The sequence below is a fragment of the Abramis brama genome (assembly GCF_963993115.1).
Source record: "Abramis brama genome assembly, chromosome: 2".
NCBI classification, from domain to species: Eukaryota; Metazoa; Chordata; class Actinopteri; order Cypriniformes; family Leuciscidae; genus Abramis; species Abramis brama.
The window spans coordinates 12,788,800-12,812,206 of record NC_139964.1 but is presented as its reverse complement, the minus strand read 5'-3'; the positions used below and the strand labels follow the sequence as shown (position 1 = coordinate 12,812,206).

The 23,407-nt window shown below is 37.2% G+C and overlaps 1 protein-coding gene and 1 long non-coding RNA gene across 2 annotated transcripts; both read left to right on the top strand.

Annotated features, from left to right (window-relative positions):
- Nucleotides 1-1,002: 1,002 nt before the first annotated feature.
- LOC311077703 (B-cell receptor CD22-like) lies at nt 1,003-7,755 on the top strand. The gene is made up of 11 exons (XM_084106299.1): nt 1,003-1,095; nt 2,421-2,477; nt 2,854-3,207; nt 3,306-3,554; nt 4,155-4,409; nt 4,523-4,765; nt 4,834-4,930; nt 5,046-5,091; nt 6,574-6,663; nt 6,751-6,810; nt 7,027-7,755. The coding sequence occupies exons 2-11, from the start codon at nt 2,423-2,425 to the stop codon at nt 7,051-7,053; spliced, it is 1,476 nt and encodes a 491-aa protein (XP_083962425.1). The 5' UTR covers nt 1,003-1,095; nt 2,421-2,422; the 3' UTR covers nt 7,054-7,755.
- A 2,196-nt stretch (nt 7,756-9,951) lies between these two features.
- Nucleotides 9,952-23,407, top strand: LOC311077761. The gene is made up of 3 exons (XR_014604981.1): nt 9,952-10,068; nt 12,359-12,409; nt 23,049-23,407. It is a non-coding gene; the product is annotated as an uncharacterized lncRNA (long non-coding RNA).

Here is a 23,407-nt window from a genome sequence, read left to right as displayed (position 1 = left end):
AGTCCTCCTCAGTATTTTGTTCCAATCACCTGGATTTGCTAATTCAGACAGGAGAGAGAACTAATTAGTGAAATCAGCTGACTGAGTTTATGGGTGGAATAAACATATGGCAGGACTTCTACTCATTGGGCCCTGGATTTCCCACCTCTGGTGACGATTATTTGTAGAGCAAATTCTGTGTACGTGTGTTAAGACGAGGTCAATCATGTTGGTTTAATCAGCTTGACTAAAACAACATTTAATGGAGCCCCTAAAGTCACATGGTGGTGGAAATTATATGTCAGTGCTTTTGCATTTTCTTTCAAATCCTTTGCATTCCCCATGCATGAAACTTTTGCGAGCAAATGAAAAAGCATTGAAATATTATTTCTCCTCCCATCTCATACTTTTGAATCTCCATGTGCTTTTAGGGGTTTTTGTATTAAGCAATATTAGCTAAGAATTCATTTTGAATGACGTACATTGAGACACATTGGGCTGTGCATGTGTTCTTAACTGATTCTGGATGAGGTCATTTCCTGTCCCACCCACCTCTACTGCCCACCACTTCCTGTCGCTATTCTATTCGCCAATAAACTGAAGGCAAAAATTATCTTGAGGATGTCAAAATACAACTTGGCTGTCGGCTGTCAAAGTGTCGACATCCAGTCTTACTCAATATAAGTTCCTATCTTGAGTGTCTTGCTCAATAATTCTACAGAAAATGTTTCCAGGAAGAAAGGGTATAAAAACTAAGTTTAAAAACCCACTTTTATTTGTATTCCATTTATATCTGAACATCCCTTTAATCTTAAAATGTGGAAATTCAAGTTAAGCTGTAAATACGTCCTATATGTTAATACATATTTGTACATGACCTATCAAAGTGGTGGACAAACTTCTTCATATTCTTAAACATTTTGGGTTTAATGATTTTTTAGATATCAATAAATGCCATTGAATCATGATGAAAAGTTGTCTGAAGTTGCTTGTGTGGGCAGGAGTCAAGAAAGAGGAAGAAACATTTTTTGTGTGTGCGAGTATTTTAAAACGAACAGTGTGTGACCACAAGAAATTCATCAGTTCAACGCCTGCTGAGAGACTCACCAGAACACGGTAAGAGTTACGCTGGTTACTGTGTGAATATAGTCAGATTAATACTGTTGTAGAAACCACTGACCTAATCAATTGGAAATATTCTCAATGAAATATTATTTATGGAAATGTTTTTAAAGCTAAAGATTGTTTTATAATGCTCATTGTGTGTGTTATACCTGTGGTTCCCAATCCTGGTCTTTGAGGACCCCCAATACTGCACATTTTGGATATCTCTCTTATCTGACAAACCCACCCAGCCAGCAGAGCCATGTGGGGCCCAAATGGGTTTGACCTGGGCTATCTAACTGGGACCCAGCCAGTTTTGCACCCAGTTTCCATGTAGGCCCCACATGGATTTGCCCAGATGAAATGAACACTGCTTAGTGTGCACACTACAGGCTGTTTATTGTAACACTTAATCAGTGTTGGAGTTAATGAGATAATTAAGTGATTGAAAAATGATTTTGTATTAGTGAAGAACACCTGCTGTTAACAAGCAGAATCACTGAAGGAAAGAGAAACACAAGAACTACTTCCAGCCACAGCCTTGGATGAAATCAACTGAAGATAAAATACATTACATCTCTCAAGATCTCATTAAACAACTCCACAAACAGCATTACCAGCTTCACTTATTACAAACCAGACTGACTTTATTTCTGTCAGACATCTACAGAAGTTCGTATTAAGAATTAAGAAGAGGTTTAGATGTTGATTACTTATTTGAACGTAATAGTTTGATTTGATGTTACCATTGTGGCGATCAGTGTGTGCTTTAGTTGGGCTCTTGACTTTTCAACATTTGTTTTTTTCTAACAGCTGTGTCTGTTTGTTATGATGAGAACAGCAAGAGAAAATATAATCAGATGCTGTAAGCTGATTGATGATAAGAATATAACCATCATATATTGGCTTAACTCATTGATATTATGTGGGAGGTTTATACGGGTAGTATGTTATTAATTCTGTTTTATTGTTGTGATTCTACAGCAAGGAAATAATATAATTTAATCAGAACATCAAACGATTTTTAACACACCATTTACATATTATGGGCTCCTGTGAGTTTTACTCGCACACAGGCATCAAGAATCAGCATATGAATCTCAACAATGGTGACATGCTTCAATGGTGCAATGCATTCTGGGAGCCATGGATAAGTTTCGTATGATGCACTCAGAATGCATTGCACCATTGAAGCATGTCACCATTGTTGAGATTAAAGCCTTTAATAATGAGCTGATGAACTGAATTAGGTGTGCTTGATTAAGGAGACATCTAAAATGCTGGAGATCGTCCAGGATTAGGAACAACTGTGTGATTCTGTATTATTGTTCTTGTAGTGATGTCACTGATAATGGCTCCTCCTCTTCCTCTGGTGTTTCTGCTCATGATTCACGGTGAGTCGCTCCTTTAGTCTCTCATCAAAGTCTTTCTTTTTTTAAATCATGAGTCCGGCAGCACCCTGTTAAAACCCCTTTCACAAACAAATTTTGTGGAAAAAAAAATCATGCAAATAAAGTAAAAAATAAAGGCAGTCAGAGATAAAAATTAAAAAGAATAATAACTTCAGATAAATGTTTAAATTCTTCTGTTATTCTCACTGAAATTAATGTACAATATAAATATGTGCATCAATTATGATTATTTGAATGTTTTTGCAATGTCAGCATTTCATGTGTTCTACAAAAAGAATAAGAATATAATGAACACGAGGGGTCAATAATTATGAAACAATTGTTTTTGTGTGAACTATCCCTTTAATGTGTGTTTCAGGAGTTTGTAGCCAGTGGGATGATGGGGTTGTGAGTTACAGTCCTTCACACATCTGTGCACTAAAGGACTCAACAGTGATAATGAGATGCACTTATAAATACCCTACTGGACATCAGATAAAGAAAGTGTTCTGGACCGAAACACTGGTAAAAGATAATGGAAAGTATCCAGATCTGTCTAAGGACCCTGAATACAGTCAGAGGCTTCAGTATCTGGGAGATAAACAGCAGAACTGCACCGTCAGACTGAGTCATGTGACACTGAAGGATTCACACATGTACTATTTCAGATTCATCACTAATAAAACTGATGGAAAATGGATTGGTAAACCTGGTGTAACTCTTAATGTCACAGGTGACTTTGATGAGGTTTATCTCTTCTTCTGTGCATTATGTTGAATAATAATCAGTGTATGTCAGCAGCACTAGATATAATGTGTGTGTTGTGTTCAGATCTTCAGGTGGAGTCTCCTGAGAGAGTGACAGAGGGAGATTCAGTCACTCTGAGATGTAAAAGCAGCTGCGCTCTGACTGACAGAGCAACATTCATCTGGTACAGAAACTCACAGAAGATATTAACTGAGAATAAATACAGTAACAAACTCTCCATCAATCCAGTCAGAAGAGGGGATTCAGTCAGATATAGCTGTGCTGTAGACGGACACACTCACATCTCTCCTGCTGTTCAGATCAATGTCATGTGTGAGTACAGATCATTTTATTTAATGTATGCACTTTTTTTCTTTGAAGTTTCTTTCCAAATTAAGAAGATTCCAGGGATGGGCAAAAAGTATGTGCAGTTCTTGTAATTAATGGGTTTCATAGTACAACATCTAATGGAAAGCTTTTGTAGAAGAGTGAAAGCATTATTTTGAAATTAAATATCCAACATGCACATGTGGTTATATGTGTTACAGAGTCGGTGTGAGAGAACTAATCTTGATCAGGCGACCCATCACCATCTTCACACTTTTAATGTTCATGTAAAAGCCTCAAATTTTATTTACAGCTGGAGTTTTTTTAGGGAAATACTAGTGGTTAAAAATAAAGTAGAAATATTTCACCTGTCGATCCCCCAGAGAGGGTGCAAGAGAGATGATTGGTCTAATAACACTTGCGTGTGATTGGCTGAATGTTAGTTCACTCAATCCCAAGTAACAAACACCAGTGAACATGGATGGGAATGGTAGCAGTATGTAGAGAATGTGGGGGCCAGAATCACATCTATTTAACAGTCATGTAAACATCTGTGATTCCAAATTTACTGTGATTGTTAAGGATATCTATGTTTTTCTGTGTTAGACCCTCCCAGGAACGTCTCAGTGTTGATAAGTGGATCTGGTGTAATAGTGGAGGGAGATTCAGTGACTCTGAACTGCATCAGTGACTCAAACCCTCCTGGAGAAATCAGCTGGATTAAAGGAGGAACGATTGTAGGATCTGGAGGAATCTTCAGCATCTCAAAGATCAGCTCTGATGACAGTGGAGAATACAAGTGCAAGTCCATCAATAAACATGGAGAGAAATACTCTGATAATGTGACTTTAAACGTCATGTGTGAGTTTATTATAAAACATTAGATGCTAATTCTCTGTTTTGATTAATTTGGTTCATATTAGTCATTTTAAAAATGTGTAAGAGGTCTTAAATAATCTGATAATTGTTATTAGACTCTCCCTGGAGCGTCTCAGTGTCGATAAATGGATCTGGTGTAATAGTGGAGGGAGATTCAGTGACTCTGAACTGCATCAGTGACTCAAACCCTCCTGCTCTGAACTTCAGCTGGTTTAAGGAGAATGAAACCTCAGCTGTTGGATCTGGACAGAGTTTCAGTGCACTACAGAGTGGACACTTCTACTGTCAGGCTCACAATCAACATGGATCTCAGAGATCAGACGCTGTAACTGTCACAGGTGAAGCTTTTATTAACACACTTCATTCTTAGTTTTTAGATTTAATTATGATATTCTCCCTCTTTCAGTTCGTCATGGTGCTGGTTGGCTCGTCTGGTTGGGGATCCCAGTGGGATGTGTAGGAATATTCATCATCATCATCATCATCATCATATTGCATAAAATGTAAATATAAAATGATCAACAAAGAGTAATATAATTTGCTTTTATTTAATGCAGAAGTACATTTGATTATTAAATGAAACAATTAAATGGCTTGTTTCCATTTGTTTTTTAACAGTCAGAAGAAAAGGATAAACTGCAGATCTGCAATACACGAGTATGAGGTGAGATGGTCACAGAATCATAGAATCATAGGCTACCAATAAATCAATTAGAGCCTCTTTATACATGCAGACAGGCACGTGCACACATAGACATCAAAGGGGGCTTGAGCACCTGCCCTTTTTATTCCTGGAGAGAAAGTGCCCTTTTTTTCTGGGGTGCTTTTTATTTTATTTTTGAAAAATAATATATATTTCTGTTTGCGCACAGCTTCCCTGTCAAACAAATATATTTTTTGAAGAATAGTATATCTAAATATCAGGTCAGGAGTTCTGAAGCGCTCCCTCTCCCCCGATTGTTAAACCCGATTGTATTGCTTCCGCTAAAGAAAATAGTACGCTCCGTCTCTACGGTTAGAATCCTGTGAGTCCATAGCAACGCTCTGTTTTTCATGGCAACGGTCTGTTATACTCCGCACAGCGGTCTGTTATCAAGAAATAACACACCGCATTCTACATTGGAATTCAACCAAGCCATGTAATAAAATAAGCTAATAAAATAAGCATATATCACCACCAGGTGATATGCTTTAGTTATTTTGTTTATCCTATTTACCTGCATTGCCCTGTCAATTAGATGCAAATGTGCGCATTTTAACTAGTTGACGCCTAATTTGCATACAGAACGTCCCCAGTTAATGACTTACATCAAGAGTCTTTCCCCCTGAAATTTAGAAATCTAAATTGGTGAATTTAGAAGAAATCTACAGATGCAAACAGATGGAGGATACACTCTAAAAAATGTAGTAAATCTGAGTAACTGCATCTGGTACATTAATAAATAAAACTGAGTAGAAATAAGTAAACATTAAACATTCAAAATAACAATATTTATAAATTAACTTTTTATTTATGAGTAATTTAACTTTTTTTATTTCCTCTAAACCTTTATAAAATAGTATTCCATACAACCACAAATACATACTTGACATTGGCTTTTATTTAATTTTTACTCAATTATTTTGGGAAGTTTAATTTTAAAGTGTTATGTATTCCAAAATAATTAAAACGATGTAGTGCCTTGTGCAAAAATAAACAAATTATTAGTAAAACACGCCCCTCTGCTTGATGCAGTTATTTAGGTTAGAGTTCAGATGAAAAAGCCTCTAAGTGCCATCTGAAATTTCCTTATAATGATCATTTTTATCAAGCTTGTATGTTTATGTTCACTTATTTCACATTACTGGCAATGAAAATTGCCTATTAATTGTCATTTAAGTTAAATTACTGAACTTGAAAAAAAAATGCTCATTTTAGAAGAAAAAAAAAAGAAAGAAAAAAACGTAATTATGAGAAGTGACCTTTATTTCACTTGAGCCCCTGCCCCTCAAAATGTCTGTGCACGTCCCTGCATGCAGAACATATATTACCACAATTTTACAGGATTTTATGTGAGAACACACACTGTGGAGTGATTACACTTTTGATTGTCATGCAAAATCTCTTTTTTTTGTGGTGATAGTCCTTCTCTCTGTTTCCCTGCAGAACGATGATCCCAGAACTGATCCCAGTGAAGGCACATATGCAGCTCTTGACCTCAAGTCCAGATCATCTGACCTCTACGACACACTCACAGTAAGAGAAATATCAAAAACTACATGTGCAAAAGAGTTTGTGCATTCAAAAGTCAAATAATCAATAATCAATGTGTTTTTCCCATAGACTGTCCATCCCAGACCTGCTGTTCACCAGTCGGGCTCTTCTGAATATGAGAATCTGTCCGTGAGTTTCTCAAGTCTTCTCAATTTCATCAAAAAATAAAGAAAATGTCCTCAGTAGTCAATCAACTAGTCAATAGATACTAAACAGTCTTTTCTTTCTGTAAGATGGATTATACCAGTAGATTCACTGACAGAAATATATATTTTTTTTCTCTGAGATTATTTGTACCATTTGTAGTGTTGATTTATGTAAATGTGTGTCTTATTTCTGTTGTAGCCACAGCAAGACGCCACAGTAAGATGAAGCACAAGCTAAACTTTACTCAGCTTTTGTCCCATCGCTGGACAGGCCCACATCACAACTACTATACTGGCTTCATCCCAGCAAGCTAAACACATCCAGTCGTAGTTCAGATTTACTGAATAAATGTCTAAAACTCTAAAACAATATAAAAACAAAAAGAATACATAAATAAACTGTCACAAATGACGAGTCCAACAATGTACAACAGGAAAAATTAATACAAAATGTCCACACAATATAACGCAGAACTTTGAAAACAATTACTTTTATATGCACTCCCTCATAAACATACAAAATGCCAAAATCAAGAATAATTAAACTCCACTTACAGGCAGTGCCTCGTTTAAGTGTTGTGGTTGCTATGGACTGACGGCAGATTCAACATGTGGTTGTTCTTTTGAACCCAACCCCTGAAACTGAATAAAACCAATTCAAAGTGCAGAATATAAAAAGACCAGCAGGGGGAACAAAAAGACTAAGATTGGCAAAGCCTTCTTTAAACGCATCTTCAGAGTTTCCATTCTGCAGAAAGCAATGGATTATATTCATGTGACATTAATAAACAGTCAATGTGTAATTAATAAATGAGTTTAGAGTTGTTTCTGTAATATTTTATACATTTTATCTGTGTATTAACGAGTGCATGTGGCAGATTTTTCTCTTTATTCCTTTTCAAATAAAACATTAAATGATAAAAAGGTACGAAGACTCAACATTCTGTTTCATATCTGTGTTTTAAAGTGCGTATTAAACTGGCCAAGGCACGTGATGTCAGAAAATGAGGCTTTGTTAGGTCATACAATGTGAAACGAAATTTGAAATTCTGATAATTTGATGCTAAAACGGTGGTTCTCAAACTCTTTTGATCATGCCCCCCTTTAAACCTTTAACAAAATCTGGCACCCCCACCTCAAACTACCAAATAAATTCACCAAAAATTATGAAAATTGAAAGATTTGTAACTGAGAAACACCTGCAATAGTTTCAATGTCACCGTGTCTGCATGTGACGCGAGCAGCGAAACGCAACTGAAGACAATTGAAACCATCGGCACTGGATCCGGCGGGACACGATAAATCCCAGACAAGAAGCTGATGCTCACTTCTATTTATGACATGCGCTACTTCTGACATGAAGAACAAATGGATTTGTAACGGTCACTTTGTCGCATCAAGTGTAGACAGCTTTTAACTGTTGCAGTGCTTACAGCAGAAAAAAAAAAATATTTACAGCCTGGTGCAAAAAGTGTTTTTTAGTTTAGGTCCTGGGTAAGATATGCGCTTCATTTAGCGGAGAATAGCTCAACTGTTATAGACTAATATGACCTCATTGAACAATGTGGGATGTGTGCCAAAATCTCTACCTGGGACGAAAGTCCTGAAAATTATCACAACCGGTGACACTATAATCACACTACAGGTGAATGGGACTTTTTCTTCTATTTATAGATATCCTCATACATTTCTACCAGATTAATCTTCATATTAAGATGTCCTGTTTTGTGCTGTATTGAATGGAAAATTATAAATACAATTGTATACAAACAAGGGACTTTTTTAAAAGAAAGAAAACAAGCATTTGATTAATGCACAGACATTTTATATCCAACCATGCTATTATCATTGGAACGTTAACTTAAAGTGAGAAATACAAAACAACAGGTTTATTCCCTGTTCCCTGTATGATGATGATGAGAGCTCATTCAGTTATATGATTTTTACAACTATTGCCTCCCTTGCATTTGCAGTACTTGCAACAACGGATACCAGCTGCCCGACAGGGACACCCATTCTTGTGTGCACACTTGCCACACGAGCAGGGATCTGGCAAACCTTCAGTTTTTGAGATTACAATCTTAGAGACTAATAAACTGCCCTTTCTTACAAAACCATAAGCATCTGCATTTAAGATCGAGGTGGCGTCTGTACATGGTGCTTGGACCCAAAGCTTCTGTTGATAATAGGCTCTTTGTATATGTTTTCTTGCATTACTTGAGGTGCAAGCGGTCCTCTCAAAGTCCATCTTAAGGGCATTACTATCGAACGCAGCAATGCGCAGGTCGTCAAATGTATCCATGTCCGTTGATCGTTTGAGACATTTAACCAAGAATGTTTCCGCCATTTGTATTGCACTCTCTGTTAGACAGAGACAAAAGTTGCAAACAAAAGTTGCCTTAAGGATGGCATGTCACTTTTCAATTTTTTAACCCCCATAATCCACAGATAAATTGAAATTAATTAATTAAAGCTTATCTCACCATGTTTCCCGCTGTAGCCCAGTCCAATGAAGTATTGTGACACTGGATGGATAAGTTGTTCTCTCACTCTCTCCAGATCTTTTGGAATTTTGTAAAATAAGGTTTCAAATATGAGTAATTGGTACCAACGTATCTGTTCTTTGTGAGGAATAACTTTATGACATGAAGACATGTCAAGACCTCTCCCCGACGCGAAGCGGAGAGGTCTTGAATCAGCCTGAAGGGGTTGTATTCACTATAACAACCGCCTCGCTCTACATTATCCCGCTTATTACATGGCTACCCACCAAATAAATCAATAATTTGACCCAAAATATTGATTTAAAAAGGCGTTTATTGATTTAAAAACGATTGTATTGCTTCCGCTAAAGAAAATAGTCTGTTCCGTCTCTACGGTTAGAATCCTGCGTCCATAGCAACGCTCTGTTTTTCATGGCAACGGTGTGTTATACTTCGCAGCGGTCGGTTATCAAGAAATAACAGGCCGCATTCTACATTGGAATTCAACCAAGCTGTGACGAAGGACGACCTTTTCCAGGCAGATAAAACTGGCTGCTTGAGAATCAGCCAATCAGGAGCGTCACTGCGCTCTGCGGCTCGCGGAAGCAGACAGCTTAAGTTTCAGTTTCGGAAAAGTTTGGAAGAGAGTGCTGGCGTTGAAAGACTGTGCAGTTTATATTTATATTTATATAGATAATCTAAGATAGTGTTGCTGTACTTATTTACAAGTTCCAAGTATTGTGTGCGTGCAACTACCAGTAAGTATACTGAAGTTTGTTGTTGTTTTTACACTCTCAGAAATAGGGGTACAGCAGGAGTCCATTTCTGTCCCCCAAGGTACATATATGTACCTTTTTGAGGGTCAAAAAGGTACATATATGTCCCCAAGCATTAAAAGGTACAAATATATACAGTTTCTTTTAAAGGTTAAGGTACAATATCAAAAGACAGCCTCTGCTAAGTAATTTTATTTTATTTTTTGTAAAAAAAAATATTTTTTTTTTTAAAGGTTTTAATGATGCCTTCATCATTTAAGGTAGATTTTAACTTATCACTATATTTGAGTAGCCTTGAAATAAAGGAAATAAAAGTTTTGTAAGTCAATTTACTGATATTAAATCATTATAACACAGCAAAAACTCCAGTGTTAAATGAACTTTCCTGGGAGTTTATTTGGCTCCAGACTCGAGTGTGTTAAAGTGTTAAAATATGAGTGTTAAATTAACAATCAAGAGTGCTAAAGTTAATGAGCTAATTAAGTGATTCATTGAGTGATGATTGAGCAATATTGAAGACACCTGATGTTAACAAGCAGAATCACTGAAGGAGAAAATATATTTTTTTAAGACACCGTTATGGTGATCAGTGTTTGCTTTAGTTGGGTCTTTTGACCCTTAAACTGTTAACATTAGGTTTTGTTTGGCTGGTTTTATTAAGTTATAATGGCTAGATGAACAAATAGATAAGTTGAACAGGTGGTGTTGGTTATGTTTTGAGATCCAGAATTTTTGAAATAATCTAAAGGATTTCTTAAAAGTTGATCTGATAAAACAAATATTTATTTTAGGCACACACAGACATCAAGAATCAGTGTATGAATCTCAACAATGGTGACAAACAGAATATTCAGTTAGGGAAAGGAAATTAGTAAGACAATTCAGATCATAATTTATTCATACCGCAATGCATGATGGGAGCCATGAATGAGTTTTGATTGGTGGCAGCCACTGCAACATGCTTTATTATTGTCACCATTGTTGAGATTCACAGGCTGATTATTGATGTCTGTGTTTCTTCATAAAGTAATTTTCAATGTCTTTTGATCAGAACAACTTTTTCTAAATTTTCAACAAGAATTTTTGGATTATATTGAAAATGCTGAAAATCTTTTGCTGTAGAATCACAGTGATGCTGTAATCAACAATATACATTTAAGCCTGAGATTAGATTCTAAATGAGTTCAGTGATTCAGGTTAAATTATGATTATGTCAAAACATAACTAACACCACCTGATCAACTTTTCTCTTTGTTCATCTGGCAGTTATAACTCAGATACAACAGCCAAACAAATTCTAAAGTTAATGATTTAAGGGTCAAGAGCCCAACTAAAGCAAACACTGATCTCCATAACGGTGTCTTAAAAAATTCAATTTTCTCCTTCCGTGATTCTGCTTGTTAACATCAGGTGTCTTCAATAATGGTCAATCATCACTCAATTAATCACTTAATTAGAGCATTAACTTCAACACTCTTGAGTCTGGTATCATATAAACTCCCAGGAGAGGAGTTTACAGGTTTTTGGCTCCCAACAGGTTTTTGCTGTTGGACCTCAAGGTACATATATGTAACTTTTTGAGGATCAAAAAGCATTAAAAGTTACATATATGTACCGTTTCTTTTAAAGGTTAAGGTAGAATATTGTACCCTTGAGGGTACAGCCCCAGTGACAAGCCATTGTACCCCTAAAGGTACAATTATGTACTTTATTTTATGAGAGTGTATGTAGAGCCAGCCCTGATTGGCTGCTTGAATCTCAATTTAAAAGAATGTCCAGTTCCGGGTCTTTCTTTCTTTTGGCCATCGGTGGAGAAGAAGTCATAGCACGGTTACTCATGGTTCTTACAGGACTTTCAACCGAGGAGGTCCTTATATCAGAAGCAGGCATAGAAGTAACCGACGTCGAGATGAAAGGACATGAAATGGACTTTCAGGCAAATGACATTTACTCAGATGATAATAATGTATATGTCACAGTTAGACATTGAGTTTAAAATGAAATGTTGGAAAATGTGAAAATGAAAAGGATTTAATAAATTCTGATTTTAATTCAGCGTGTGTGTAATATATATATATATATATATATATATATATATCATTGTTGTCAACGATTGTACCTTTTAATGCTTGGGGACATATACCTTTTTGACCCTCAAAAAGGTACATATATGTACCTTGGGGGTCAGAAATGGACTCCTGCTGTACCCCTATTTCTGAGAGTGTAAATCATCTCTCTCCCTCTCTCTCTCTCACTCTCTCATGCATGCTAGGAGTTTGTGGACGGAGAGTGAGTGTGTGTTGGAGTGAGCTCTACGGTGTAAGTGAGTTTTCTATCTTTTTATCTATTTCTTGTGGTTTTGTTAGGTAAATAGAGGAAAGTTTGTAGGTGTTTGTGAGGAGCGTCATCGGTCATTGTGTACTGATCGCTATGGCAGCGTCTCAGCATGCGAGCTTGGAAAGTTTAACGCAGCGGCACGGCGTTAAGGTAGTACCCGCGGAGCGTTGTTCAGTTGAGGACTGTGTCCTCGCTGTTGCTGCTGTTGTTGGTCATGATTGCATTCTGTCTGCATCAATAATGAATAGCGCAATAGTAATGTTTTTGAACAATGTTGACAAAGTGAATGAAGTTGTAGAAACCGGGATTGTTGTGAATGATTCCCTTACTCCAGTCATGCCCTTAGTACAACCAGCTAGAGATGCGCGGTTGGCGGTTACAGCCACGGACTACGCGGATAAACCGCAGATCGGGCGGATGACGTGACGAAAAATAATATTTTAATTAAATTCGGGCGGGTGGCGGGCGGTTGAACCAATCAAATGAAAAATATATGTATACACCAATCAGCGGATGGCGGGCAGGTGCAGTTTTGAAAATTGGTCAAAAACGTTGGTGCGGATGGATGGCGGACGGATGATGAGTTTTGTGATGCGGTTGCGGATGAAATAATAGCCCATCCGCGCCTCTCTACAACCAGCAAAAAGAGTAATATTGTCAAATGTCCCGCCGTTTATTAAAAATAAAGTGATTGAAAGGGAATTGTCCAGACACGGAAAGTTTGTGTCAAAAATTAAGAAAATCTCACTCGGTTGCAAATCGCCACAGTTGAAACATGTTGTATCATTTAGGAGGCAGGTGCACATGATCTTAAATATCCAGAATGAAGAGCTTAATTTAGCCATGAAGTTTAAGACTGAGGATTTTCATTATGTTATTTTTGCTACCTCCGATCCGATGAAGTGTTTTGGTTGTGGACAAGAGGGTCACATAACACGCGTGTGCCCCAGTGGTGTAGTCTACGTGATACGCAGGTATACGCCATATACCCACTAGAAAAGGCCAAGGATTTCCGTATGCCCACATAAAAAAGCGTGAGGATACGTAACAACTTTGTTTTGTGTCAGAACTTTCACACTTACATTCATAAATTCACCCCGTCTGTGTTTGCGAAGCGACACGGATCGAATCGCGGAATCCAGTCACAAATGGAACTTGCTATATAAAGCAGAACGTCACGGAATTTGGCCATTTTTGAATGAATAAATCTAAAGTAGGGCTGTACAATGAATCAAATCTCGATATGGACTAGTGTATGAATATTAAAGTTAAAAGAGACTGTAGTTGTTCTTCTCTGAGAAAATCAATAATATCAGAAAGGTGATCAGCACATCCTTGAGTTGCACTGAGGTCAGACAGATCAGACCACCTGAGAAAGTAGTTACTATGTCTGACTTCAAAGAAATTGATGGCAAAATTTTGGAAGAAACCGTACAGCACCTTAAAACATCAACCTGCGCTCTTGACACACTTCCCACATCTTTTTTCAAAAGTGTGTTAAACAGTTCAGAAGCAGATCTTCTAGAAGTGGTAAATGCCTCACTTCTCTCTGGGAGTTTTCCAAACTCCCTGAAAACTGCAGTTGTCAAGCCCCTCCTGAAAAAGAACAATCTGGATAAGACCATATTAAGCAACTATAGACCGATCTCAAATCTTCCTTTCATAGGCAAGATCATTGAAAAAGTTGTCTTCAATCAGCTGAACAAATTCCTGAGCTTGAATGGATCCTTTGACAATTTTCAATCTGGTTTCCAACCGCACCACAGCACAGAGACAGCGCTCATAAAGATAATAAACGATATTCGCTTAAATACTGATACACTGTAAAAAATTGCTGTAAAAAAACGGCCACATTTTCACAGTAAAATGCTGTTTTCCATTAAAACAGCAATATTCCGTTGAAAAAATGCATTCTGGGTGATATATGTCGTTTTCGAGAAAATAGCCTACAGGAATATACTGTGAATTAACAGTGCTCAAAGTCGACACTCAGAGGCTGTGTTCCAAATCACACCCTATACCCTCATTCACTATTCCCTACATTAGATCACTAATACAGTCCACTTGACTGAGTGAATAATTTCATAGTTAATTGAGTTCAATTTCGAAATTAATTCAGACACTGATGAACACCTGCTGTTTACAAGCAGAATCACTGAAGGAAAGAGGAACAACAAGAACAGACAAAAGATCAAATCAACTGAAGAGAAAAGAAGACATTAAATCTGTGAAGATCTCAGCAGAGGAGGATTAAACAACTCCACAAACAGCATTACCAGCTTCACTTATTACTAACCAGACTGACTTTATTTCTGTCAGACGTTTACAGAAGTTCTTATTAAAAGGTGAGAGAGGTTTAGATGTCATTTTATTTTAATTTGATGTTACCATGAGGGTGAACAGTGTTTGCTTTAGTTGGGCTCTTGACCCTTCACTTTTGATCATTAGTTTTTATTTGGCTGTGGTAGCTGTGTCTTACATTTGCTATTTCTAAAAAGCTGAAAGAAAACCGTATTAGATGACAGTGAATATTTGTTAATGGTCACAATCATCATCTAGTGGTCCGATGCACTGATCTTTTTATTGTCTAATGTATTTATTTTGGTGATGTGTTGTATATTATCATATCATTGTGATTTTACATATCGAGAGCTATCGGAATTTTAACAATCAGAAAATATTTAGGATTTTAAAAAGTGAATTATTTTAGAATATTTTGAACTTCAATATCAGACAGACACACACAGACAACAAAAATCGGCATATGAATCTCAACAATGGTGACAATCAAAAAAAGTGTCATGCTGTAATGCATGCTGGGTACCAGCATAGTACAAAAAAATTGTGCGTGACTCCCAGCATGCATTGCGGCATGAATAAATTATGCAGCTGAATTTTCTGGTTATTTTCTTTAATGTTTACTTTTATTTTTGCTGTTTGTTTTGTGTTGACTTTAAATAGTGTGTTTTGTAATGTTCAGATTTGATATCTTTTTTGTTGATTGTCACCATTGTTGAGATTCATTGGCTTATTCTTGATGTCTGTGTGTGTCTAACTGAAACCGCAGTTCAAATTTTTTAGTGAATGATGAGTTCAAAAATCCTTCATAACTGATTGTGCAGGATGCTTGATATTTTGCTGTAGCTTCACAGTGTAGAAATATAAAATTAATCTAATAAAAAACACATTTTAGATATATGATTAGACTCTAGATGAGATTGGTGATCCAAACATTATGTGATGATGAAACATTCAAAACATAGCCAGCAACACCTGATCTATGTTCTGTTGGGTTTGTTTCTGCTACAACAAATGTGTCTTAATAACACAGTTACAGCCAAAGAGAAACTAATGTTAAAGTCAAGGGTCAAGAGCCCAACTAAAGCAAACACTGATCTCCTCAATGGTAACATCAAATGAAACAAAACCACATCTAAACCTTTGTTAATTCTCAATAGGAATTTCTGTAGACATATATGAAAAAATAAATAAAGTCAATCCGGTTAGTAATAAATGAAGATAGTAATGTTATTGTTTTAGAGTTGTTTAATCCTCCTCTGCTGAAATCTTGAGAGATTTAATGTCTTCTGTGGCTGATGTCAGTTGTAGTTCTTGTGTTTCGCTTTTTTATCTTCTTGTTGTTTCTCTGTCCTTCAGTGATTCTGCTTGTTAACATCAGGTGTTCATCACTAATGCTCAATCATCAGTTAATTAATCACTGAATTATATCATTAACTTCAACACTGCTTCAGTGTTACTCCAACACTCTGTAGTGTGGACACACAAGTGTTCATTTAACCCTCTGAGGTCTGAGCTGTTTTCTGGGCCCTGGAGGTGTTCTGACATGCTCTGACATTTCTGGTTATTTCTGTTACTTGTGACATTTTCATGGCTAAAGTCTAATTACACTGTATTCAGCACAAACTCTGCTACAATAATATATCAGCAGCATGTATGTAAAAGTTTGTAGTTTTGAGATAATGACATTTATGCGTGGTTTTTGAAAATACAAAAAAAAATTCTCACTGAAATAAGGCCATGAAACCCATACTGATTATTTCTTCACAAGACTTTTGAAAATTGTATGACGTAGCCTAGAATATTTGCTGCAAAACTATGTGAAAATCACCCTGACTGCTCATTCAGATAAGACAATATATTGATTTAAATATTTTACGACGTGTTTTGTGTGAAAAAGCCTTATGCGAGAGCTCATTAATATGTAAGCTTTTCTCACCTGAGAAAGACAAAGAACCTCCCCTAACGGCCCTATTAGGAGCTATCAGGCCCCTATCATTCTGAGCAACCTTGCACAATACTGTAAATGAGGAGATTTAAAAAATAATGGCTTTTAAATTGTTTGGATTTATTTACAACACAACATAATCCAAAGATACACAACAAATGCCAAAAAAGCACTTCAAAGACAGAGACCTTTGTGCCATTCCTAAAAACATTGTACATACCTTTCATTTCCAAGATTTTCACTTTACCATGTTCACGTACTGAGACTCATGTGAATGTTGAAGTCCTCAGTGGCATCTGGGACCTGAAAAAAAAAAAAGTGAACATACTGATATCAAGAGAAAGGCCTGCACGATTTTGGAAATAAATATTAGATTTTTCTGGTTAAAATTGCTTTTTAAAATTCCTTTTTAAAATTCACAGAATACACACACACACGTTTCCAACGATATATAATATAATGAACACCAGGTTTGTTGTGCCTTGTAGGCATACGGTATATGCGCAGTGCGGATAAAATAATAATAACAATAAATAACCTATAGCAGCCTATAAATCTTCCAAAAGAAGCTAGAGAAAAATATATTGATTATCATGTTACTTCAAATGTTTCCATCCGTTATGATGATATGAAATGAGATAATAATAAAAACATGAAGCCGTTTGGTGCGTTTTGCTTTCATCCAAAATATGATACATTCAAACGCGATCGCTTGCAAAATATGATACATTCAAACGCGATCACTCTCAAATATAAAACATTATGGTTACCATAAACATATCTATGTTTGAGCAGATATCCACAAACACAGTAAACACATATGATACATTCAAACGCGATCGCTTGCAAAATATGATACATTCAAACGCGATCGCTTGCAAAATATGATACATTCAAACGCGATCGCTTGCAAAATATGATGCATTCAAACGCGATCACTCTCAAATATAAAACATTATGGTTACCATAAACATATCTATGTTTGAGCAGATATCCACAAACACAGTAAACACGGGTCTAAATATTATAATATTCCCCATATATCTAGCAACAGTTCAGCTGCAACGTGACATTTATGCAACAATAACAAACTAGGCTATGTAAGAATTTCTTACCTTATCTTTCTTGTCTTCAAATCGCGTTCTTCTTCTTCTGAGGTAGCCTAAATCCAATGTAAGCTCAGGCACGTCTTTCAAACTCGACGAAAAGTGAAGTGAAGTGTTTTGTTGTTGAGGTAACGAGCGCGTTCGCGTTCCATGTGGAGATTTGCATGTGAATATCTTTTGCGCGAGTAGGCGTGGCCAAATTAACTGTAATGAGCAAGCGTTTGAGAAGCTGGACATCTTGTTGGTTTTATACAAATTACTTAAACAGAGAATATTTGTTTTCGTTTTGAATCCGATCATTTAAAAGTACACACTTAAATGTTTATAAAGGTATATGGCTCATAAATGTGTGACAAGTATTCGCTGAGTTTTGTTTCAGTTTATAGACGTGCTCAAGAAAAAAAAGTTCACCGCGACGGAGAGGCAGAACGCACACCCTGTTTATTTTCTTTATTTTACAAAAGCACAATGTTTTGATTTGATTGTAAGTGGACACATACAAAAGGAGAAATATCACAGATTCTTTTTTTATATTTCTTTTTTCTGTATGACCATAAATGATGGAGTAATTTAAGTTTATAGTGCTACAATGTGGAGAAAATCCGGCAAAACGCGTCGGCGCGTTTGTCGACCTCAGAGGGTTAAAACTGAAGTGGGTTTGAAAGGGTTAAATGTGTCAAATAAAAAGAACACAGAGTGAAGTGTAATTTAACAGTAATCAACTGTAAATTAATTTACGGCATAAAACTGTAGAAAAACAGCAATTTACTGGCAACCCAGCTGCCAGTAGATTGCCGTAAAATCAAGTAAAAACAGTAATATACTGTAAAATGCAACATTTAGATTTACTAAACAAAAGAGGATCATTTCACTGAAATATTAGTAAATGTTTATAGAAAAAAGTTAGGCAAAGTCAATAACTGATAAGGAGAGTAAATATTAAATTGAAGTGTTTTATGTTGTTTTGCACAAGATGATACAGAAGAGATCTGTTAGTTTAATTCATTAGTTTTGTGTGTCACCATTGTCCTGGAGAGTAGAGCCTGTGCTTCAGTCAAAGATGAGCACGGAAACACTGATGTTATGCTGCCGGTTGCTTTATTTAAAAGCAGTAACTGTGTATTCTTGATGCAGTGACAATCTCCTTGCTAAGTACTTTAGCACATACATGTATGCTAATGTTCGCTAAATGCGAACTGCAAAGATTTTAGTTAAAGTCATTTTTTTAATAAATTCACTATTACACATTAGGTGTTTACAGTTCAATATTAAGAGATATTAATTTTCAGTGGACTCAAATGAAGTAACTTCACAGTACTATCAGTATAAATAGTAGTTTTTAAACTCGAACTGTTTGAAGCAATCGGTTACCCAAATGAGTTACCTTCTTTGGTATTTTTACGGTAACATACTGTAAAAAAGGAGAGCTGTATATTAACGGTAGAGGGCTGTAAATTAACAGTACATTGCTGGAACCACAGCTGCCAGTATATTACCGTTATTTTACGGCGCAATTTTTTACAGTGTACAGGCAAATGATCGGTGCTGGTACTACTCGACCTCAGTGCTGCATTTGACACTGTCGATCATAACATACTTCTTGACAGGCTGGAAAACTGGGTGGGGCTTTCTGGGATAGTCCTAAAATGGTTCAGGTCATACTTAGATGGGAGAGGTAATTATGTGAGTATAGGAGATCATAAGTCTGAGTGGACATCCATGACATGCGGAGTCCCTCAAGGCTCAATTCTTGCGCCACTCCTGTTCAACCTGTATATGCTCCCAATGTGCCAAATAATGAGAAAGAACCAAATTGCTTACCACAGCTATGCAGACGACACACAGATCTATTTAGCCCTATCGCCTAACGATTACAGCCCCATTGCTCCCTGTACCAGTGCATTGGTGAAGTCAACAGTTGGATGTGTCAAAACTTTCTTCAGTTAAACAAAGACAAAACTGAAGTCATTGCGTTTGGAAACAAAGATGAAGTTCTCAAGGTGAACGCATACCTTCACTCTAGGGGTCAAACAACTAAACATCAAGTCAGGAATCTTGGTGTGACACTAGAGTCAGACCTTAGTTTCAGTAGTCATGTCAAAGCAATAACTAAATCAGCATACTATCATCTGAAAAATATTGCAAGAATTAGATACTTTGTTTCCAGACAAGACTTAGAGAAACTTGTTCATGCTTTCATCACCAGCAGGGTGGATTATTGTAATGGACTCCTCACTGGCCTTCCCAAAAAGACCATAAGACATTTGCAGCTCATACAGAACGCTGCCGCCAGGATTCTGAGCAGAACCAGAAAATATGAACACATCACACCAGTCTTCAGGTCTTTACACTGGCTCCCAGTTAAATCTAGGATTGATTTTAAAGTATTATTACTGGTATATAAATCATTCAATGGCCTAGGACCTCAATACATTGCAGATATGCTCACTGAATATAAACCCAACAGATCACTCAGATCACTAGGATCATATCAGCTAGAAATACCAAGGGTTCACTCAAAGCATGGCGAATCCGCTTTTAGCTATTATGCTGGAACCAGCTTCCAGAGGAGATCAGATGTGCTCCTACAATAGTCACATTCAAATCCAGACTCAAAACACATCTGTTTAGCTATGCATTTACTGAATGAGCACTGTGCCACTGTTCGTCCGACTGTTTGTACTGTACTGTATTTTATTTTTCTAAACCGTTTTAATTATTCTTATTTCTTTTTATTATTTTAATTTCTTCTATGTACAGCACTTTGAATTGCCATTGTGTATGAAATGTGCTATACAAATTGCCTTGCCTTGCCTTGCCTTGCCTTGCCTTGCCTTGCCTTGCCTCGCCTCGCCTCGCCTCGCCTCGCCTCGCCGTCTCTGGGAATGAGCGCTCAATGTGTGCTCCACTACACACACACACACACAGACACACACACACACTGAAGCACGCATGACTCACGCTCGTGGTGTTTTCGGTATACACCGAAAGTATATTAAAGTATACTCACTACAAAAAACTAGACTACACCACTGGTGTGCCCTGAGAAGAGTGCAGATCAGAATCACAATACAGACGAAACACTTAGTAATACAGATCATCCCCAAACGAATGACACAGTATCTTGTGTTGACAAAAATGGAATTGACGATCGTGAAAGTAATAAATGAGAGTGTGGCCACAAACGAAAATGTGCATGAAGGTGGTGTTTCTGAGGTCAGTGAGCAGGCCATATTAGAAGATGCTTTGGATGTTGACATGACAGAAGATCAGAGTATTTTTAAAACACCAACATTAAAAAGGAAAAATAAGACCAAAGTAAGCAAAAAGTAAGTAAGTAAAAAAAGCTACTGGAACAGCTGTTGGTGATGCAAGGGAGGTGGACTCAGACTCGAGTAATGTTGAGGAGTCTGCTGTGGATAGTGATTGTGAATCATCAGACTCTGTGAGCTCAGTTTCACAGAAGCGATCTGTCCGCAGCGCTTACACATCGGACAAAATAAAAAAGTTTCTTTAGACAACGAAAGGCATGAAAGGTGTAAATGTAGACTTCCCAGATTGTGAGTTGTTTATAGATTCAACCAGGGCTTTAATGAAGGAGGGTGGAGCTTTCACTGAATAAGAAGTCTTTAGGCTGAAGAAAATTGTCCAGAAGTTAAAACTAAATTTATTGAACGATGAATTCAAATCAGTCTAGCTTATTTTCTCTTTTTTTAAAGTGTTTGTTACTGGTGTGCTCATATTACCTTTTTATGAGTAGGATACAATTGGGCACACTTAATTTGAATGGTGCATGAGACAGCAAGAAAAGAGCAATGCTTTATGAACGGATTAAACAAAAGAAAATCGATGTAATGTTGGTCCAGGGAACTCATCAGTGTTGGGCAAGCTACTTGGAAAATGTAGTGAGCTAAGCTAACAGTTACTCTACATTATATGAAACTTCACTACACAGAAGCTACCACCCTGGAAAATGTAGCAAGCTAAGCTACAGGAACATGGCAAAAGTAGTTAACTACATCTAAGCTATTTTTTAAAATTAAATTTTTATATTGAACTTCATTCCAATGCTATCTCAGTGATCAATAAAACTGTAAATATATACACACACACACACAACACCACTTTTACCCAAACTGATTAATAAAAACAAGTTTAAATGGGTAGCTGCTACATTTTCTATAAATATTTTTGAGTCTTTCTGATTTCTGACATAGCCATACTCTAGTTCTTGTTAAAACGCACTATACATGCAAATTATGTGCATTTTAGGTACTTTTTTAGGTACTATTGTGAAATCATATTTATTTTGTCCATCAAAAGTATGCTTTCATTTTAATTGAGCGTGGTTAATTTGGTTGAGCTCAATGGTTAATGAAAAATAGACTCGGCGCCGAAACCCTCAGCTTCACTGCTCACGCGACGCTCCAGCTTGATGCTTACGCGCTGCTCCTTCTCGCGGTGTGAATGCACTCATTGAACATGCACGCGAAAACAATTCGCGCTGCTCGCGCTTGCGGTCTGAAGCAGCCGTAATTCACAAGGTTTATGTGCGTTCTGTGTGCACGTGTGATGCTGATGTTGCGCGATGTTAATCATGCGGCGCCCGAGTTGAGCTTGTGCTTCAGAAAATGTAGCTTCAGCTTGAGTGGACGCTACCGCACTACTTGATCAACAAAAGAGCTTCGCTACTGAAAAGCTATTTGATTCAGAAAACAGCGACGCTACCACCACGCTATTGAGAAATGTAGTTAAGCTAGTAACGTCACTACTTGTAGCGACGCTACTGCCCAACACTGAAACTCATAGTGATGTTTTTAATGAGAATGAATGGCTAATGGAATGGGATGGGTCAATTATTTTAAGCCACAAAAATTACTGTAGTGGTGGCTTAGCTGTACTTAAGAAAAACTTTAAAACAATTTCATATGAGATAGAACATGTTGTTGAGGGACATCTAATGAAAACGTAGCGGGATGCTGCATTGAGGTGAGAGCAAGCAACCTCTATACGATATAGCTGACTACGCCACCCTGTTAGACAGGGAAATATAAATGTTAATGAATTTAACCACCTACAAAGCACACACAGCAACGTGGTGTCACGGTTGAGGAATTCATTGACGCTCCCTTGCATTGTGTGTGTGTGTTTTGTGAATGAATGTGTGTGTGTGTGTGGGCGTGGTCGCTGATTGTCCTCCGGGAGATCAGCGACAGGTGTTGTGCATTACCACTGCTTATTTATACTCACCTCATGCCTCTTGTGTTTGTCAGATCGTTGTTTTGTGGATGTTGCCTGTTGTGTTCCCGTTTCTTCGGCTCCTCGTGTCTCCTGCTTTGTCTTCGTCTGGAAGTTCGTCGTTGCAGTTTATGTCTTCACTCTTCACCAACACTGGGTTCATCACTTCACGTCTGACCATCGGATCGAGTTGTCCACGCAAGCCTGCGCTGCCTTGCCTTCATCAGAGATTACCATCGCACTGAGAAGGATCTTGTGATCTACACACCTCCCTCGAGTACTGCATCGGCGATCTTCCAACTCTACTGAGAACTTTGTCAGCTTCCCTTTTCACTCTGAGACTGGTGCTTTATATTCTAATAAAGACCTGTTTTACTTGCTATTGTCCCCTCTA

Bases quoted from the DNA above. Each gene is read 5' to 3' on its own strand.
- LOC311077703 (XM_084106299.1), top strand. From the start codon at position 2,423: ATGTCACTGATAATGGCTCCTCCTCTTCCTCTGGTGTTTCTGCTCATG. The intron at 3,555-4,154 runs GTGAGTACAGAT...TTTCTGTGTTAG, and splicing joins TGTTCAGATCAATGTCATGT to ACCCTCCCAGGAACGTCTCA. The intron at 4,931-5,045 runs GTAAATATAAAA...GTTTTTTAACAG, and splicing joins ATCATCATATTGCATAAAAT to TCAGAAGAAAAGGATAAACT.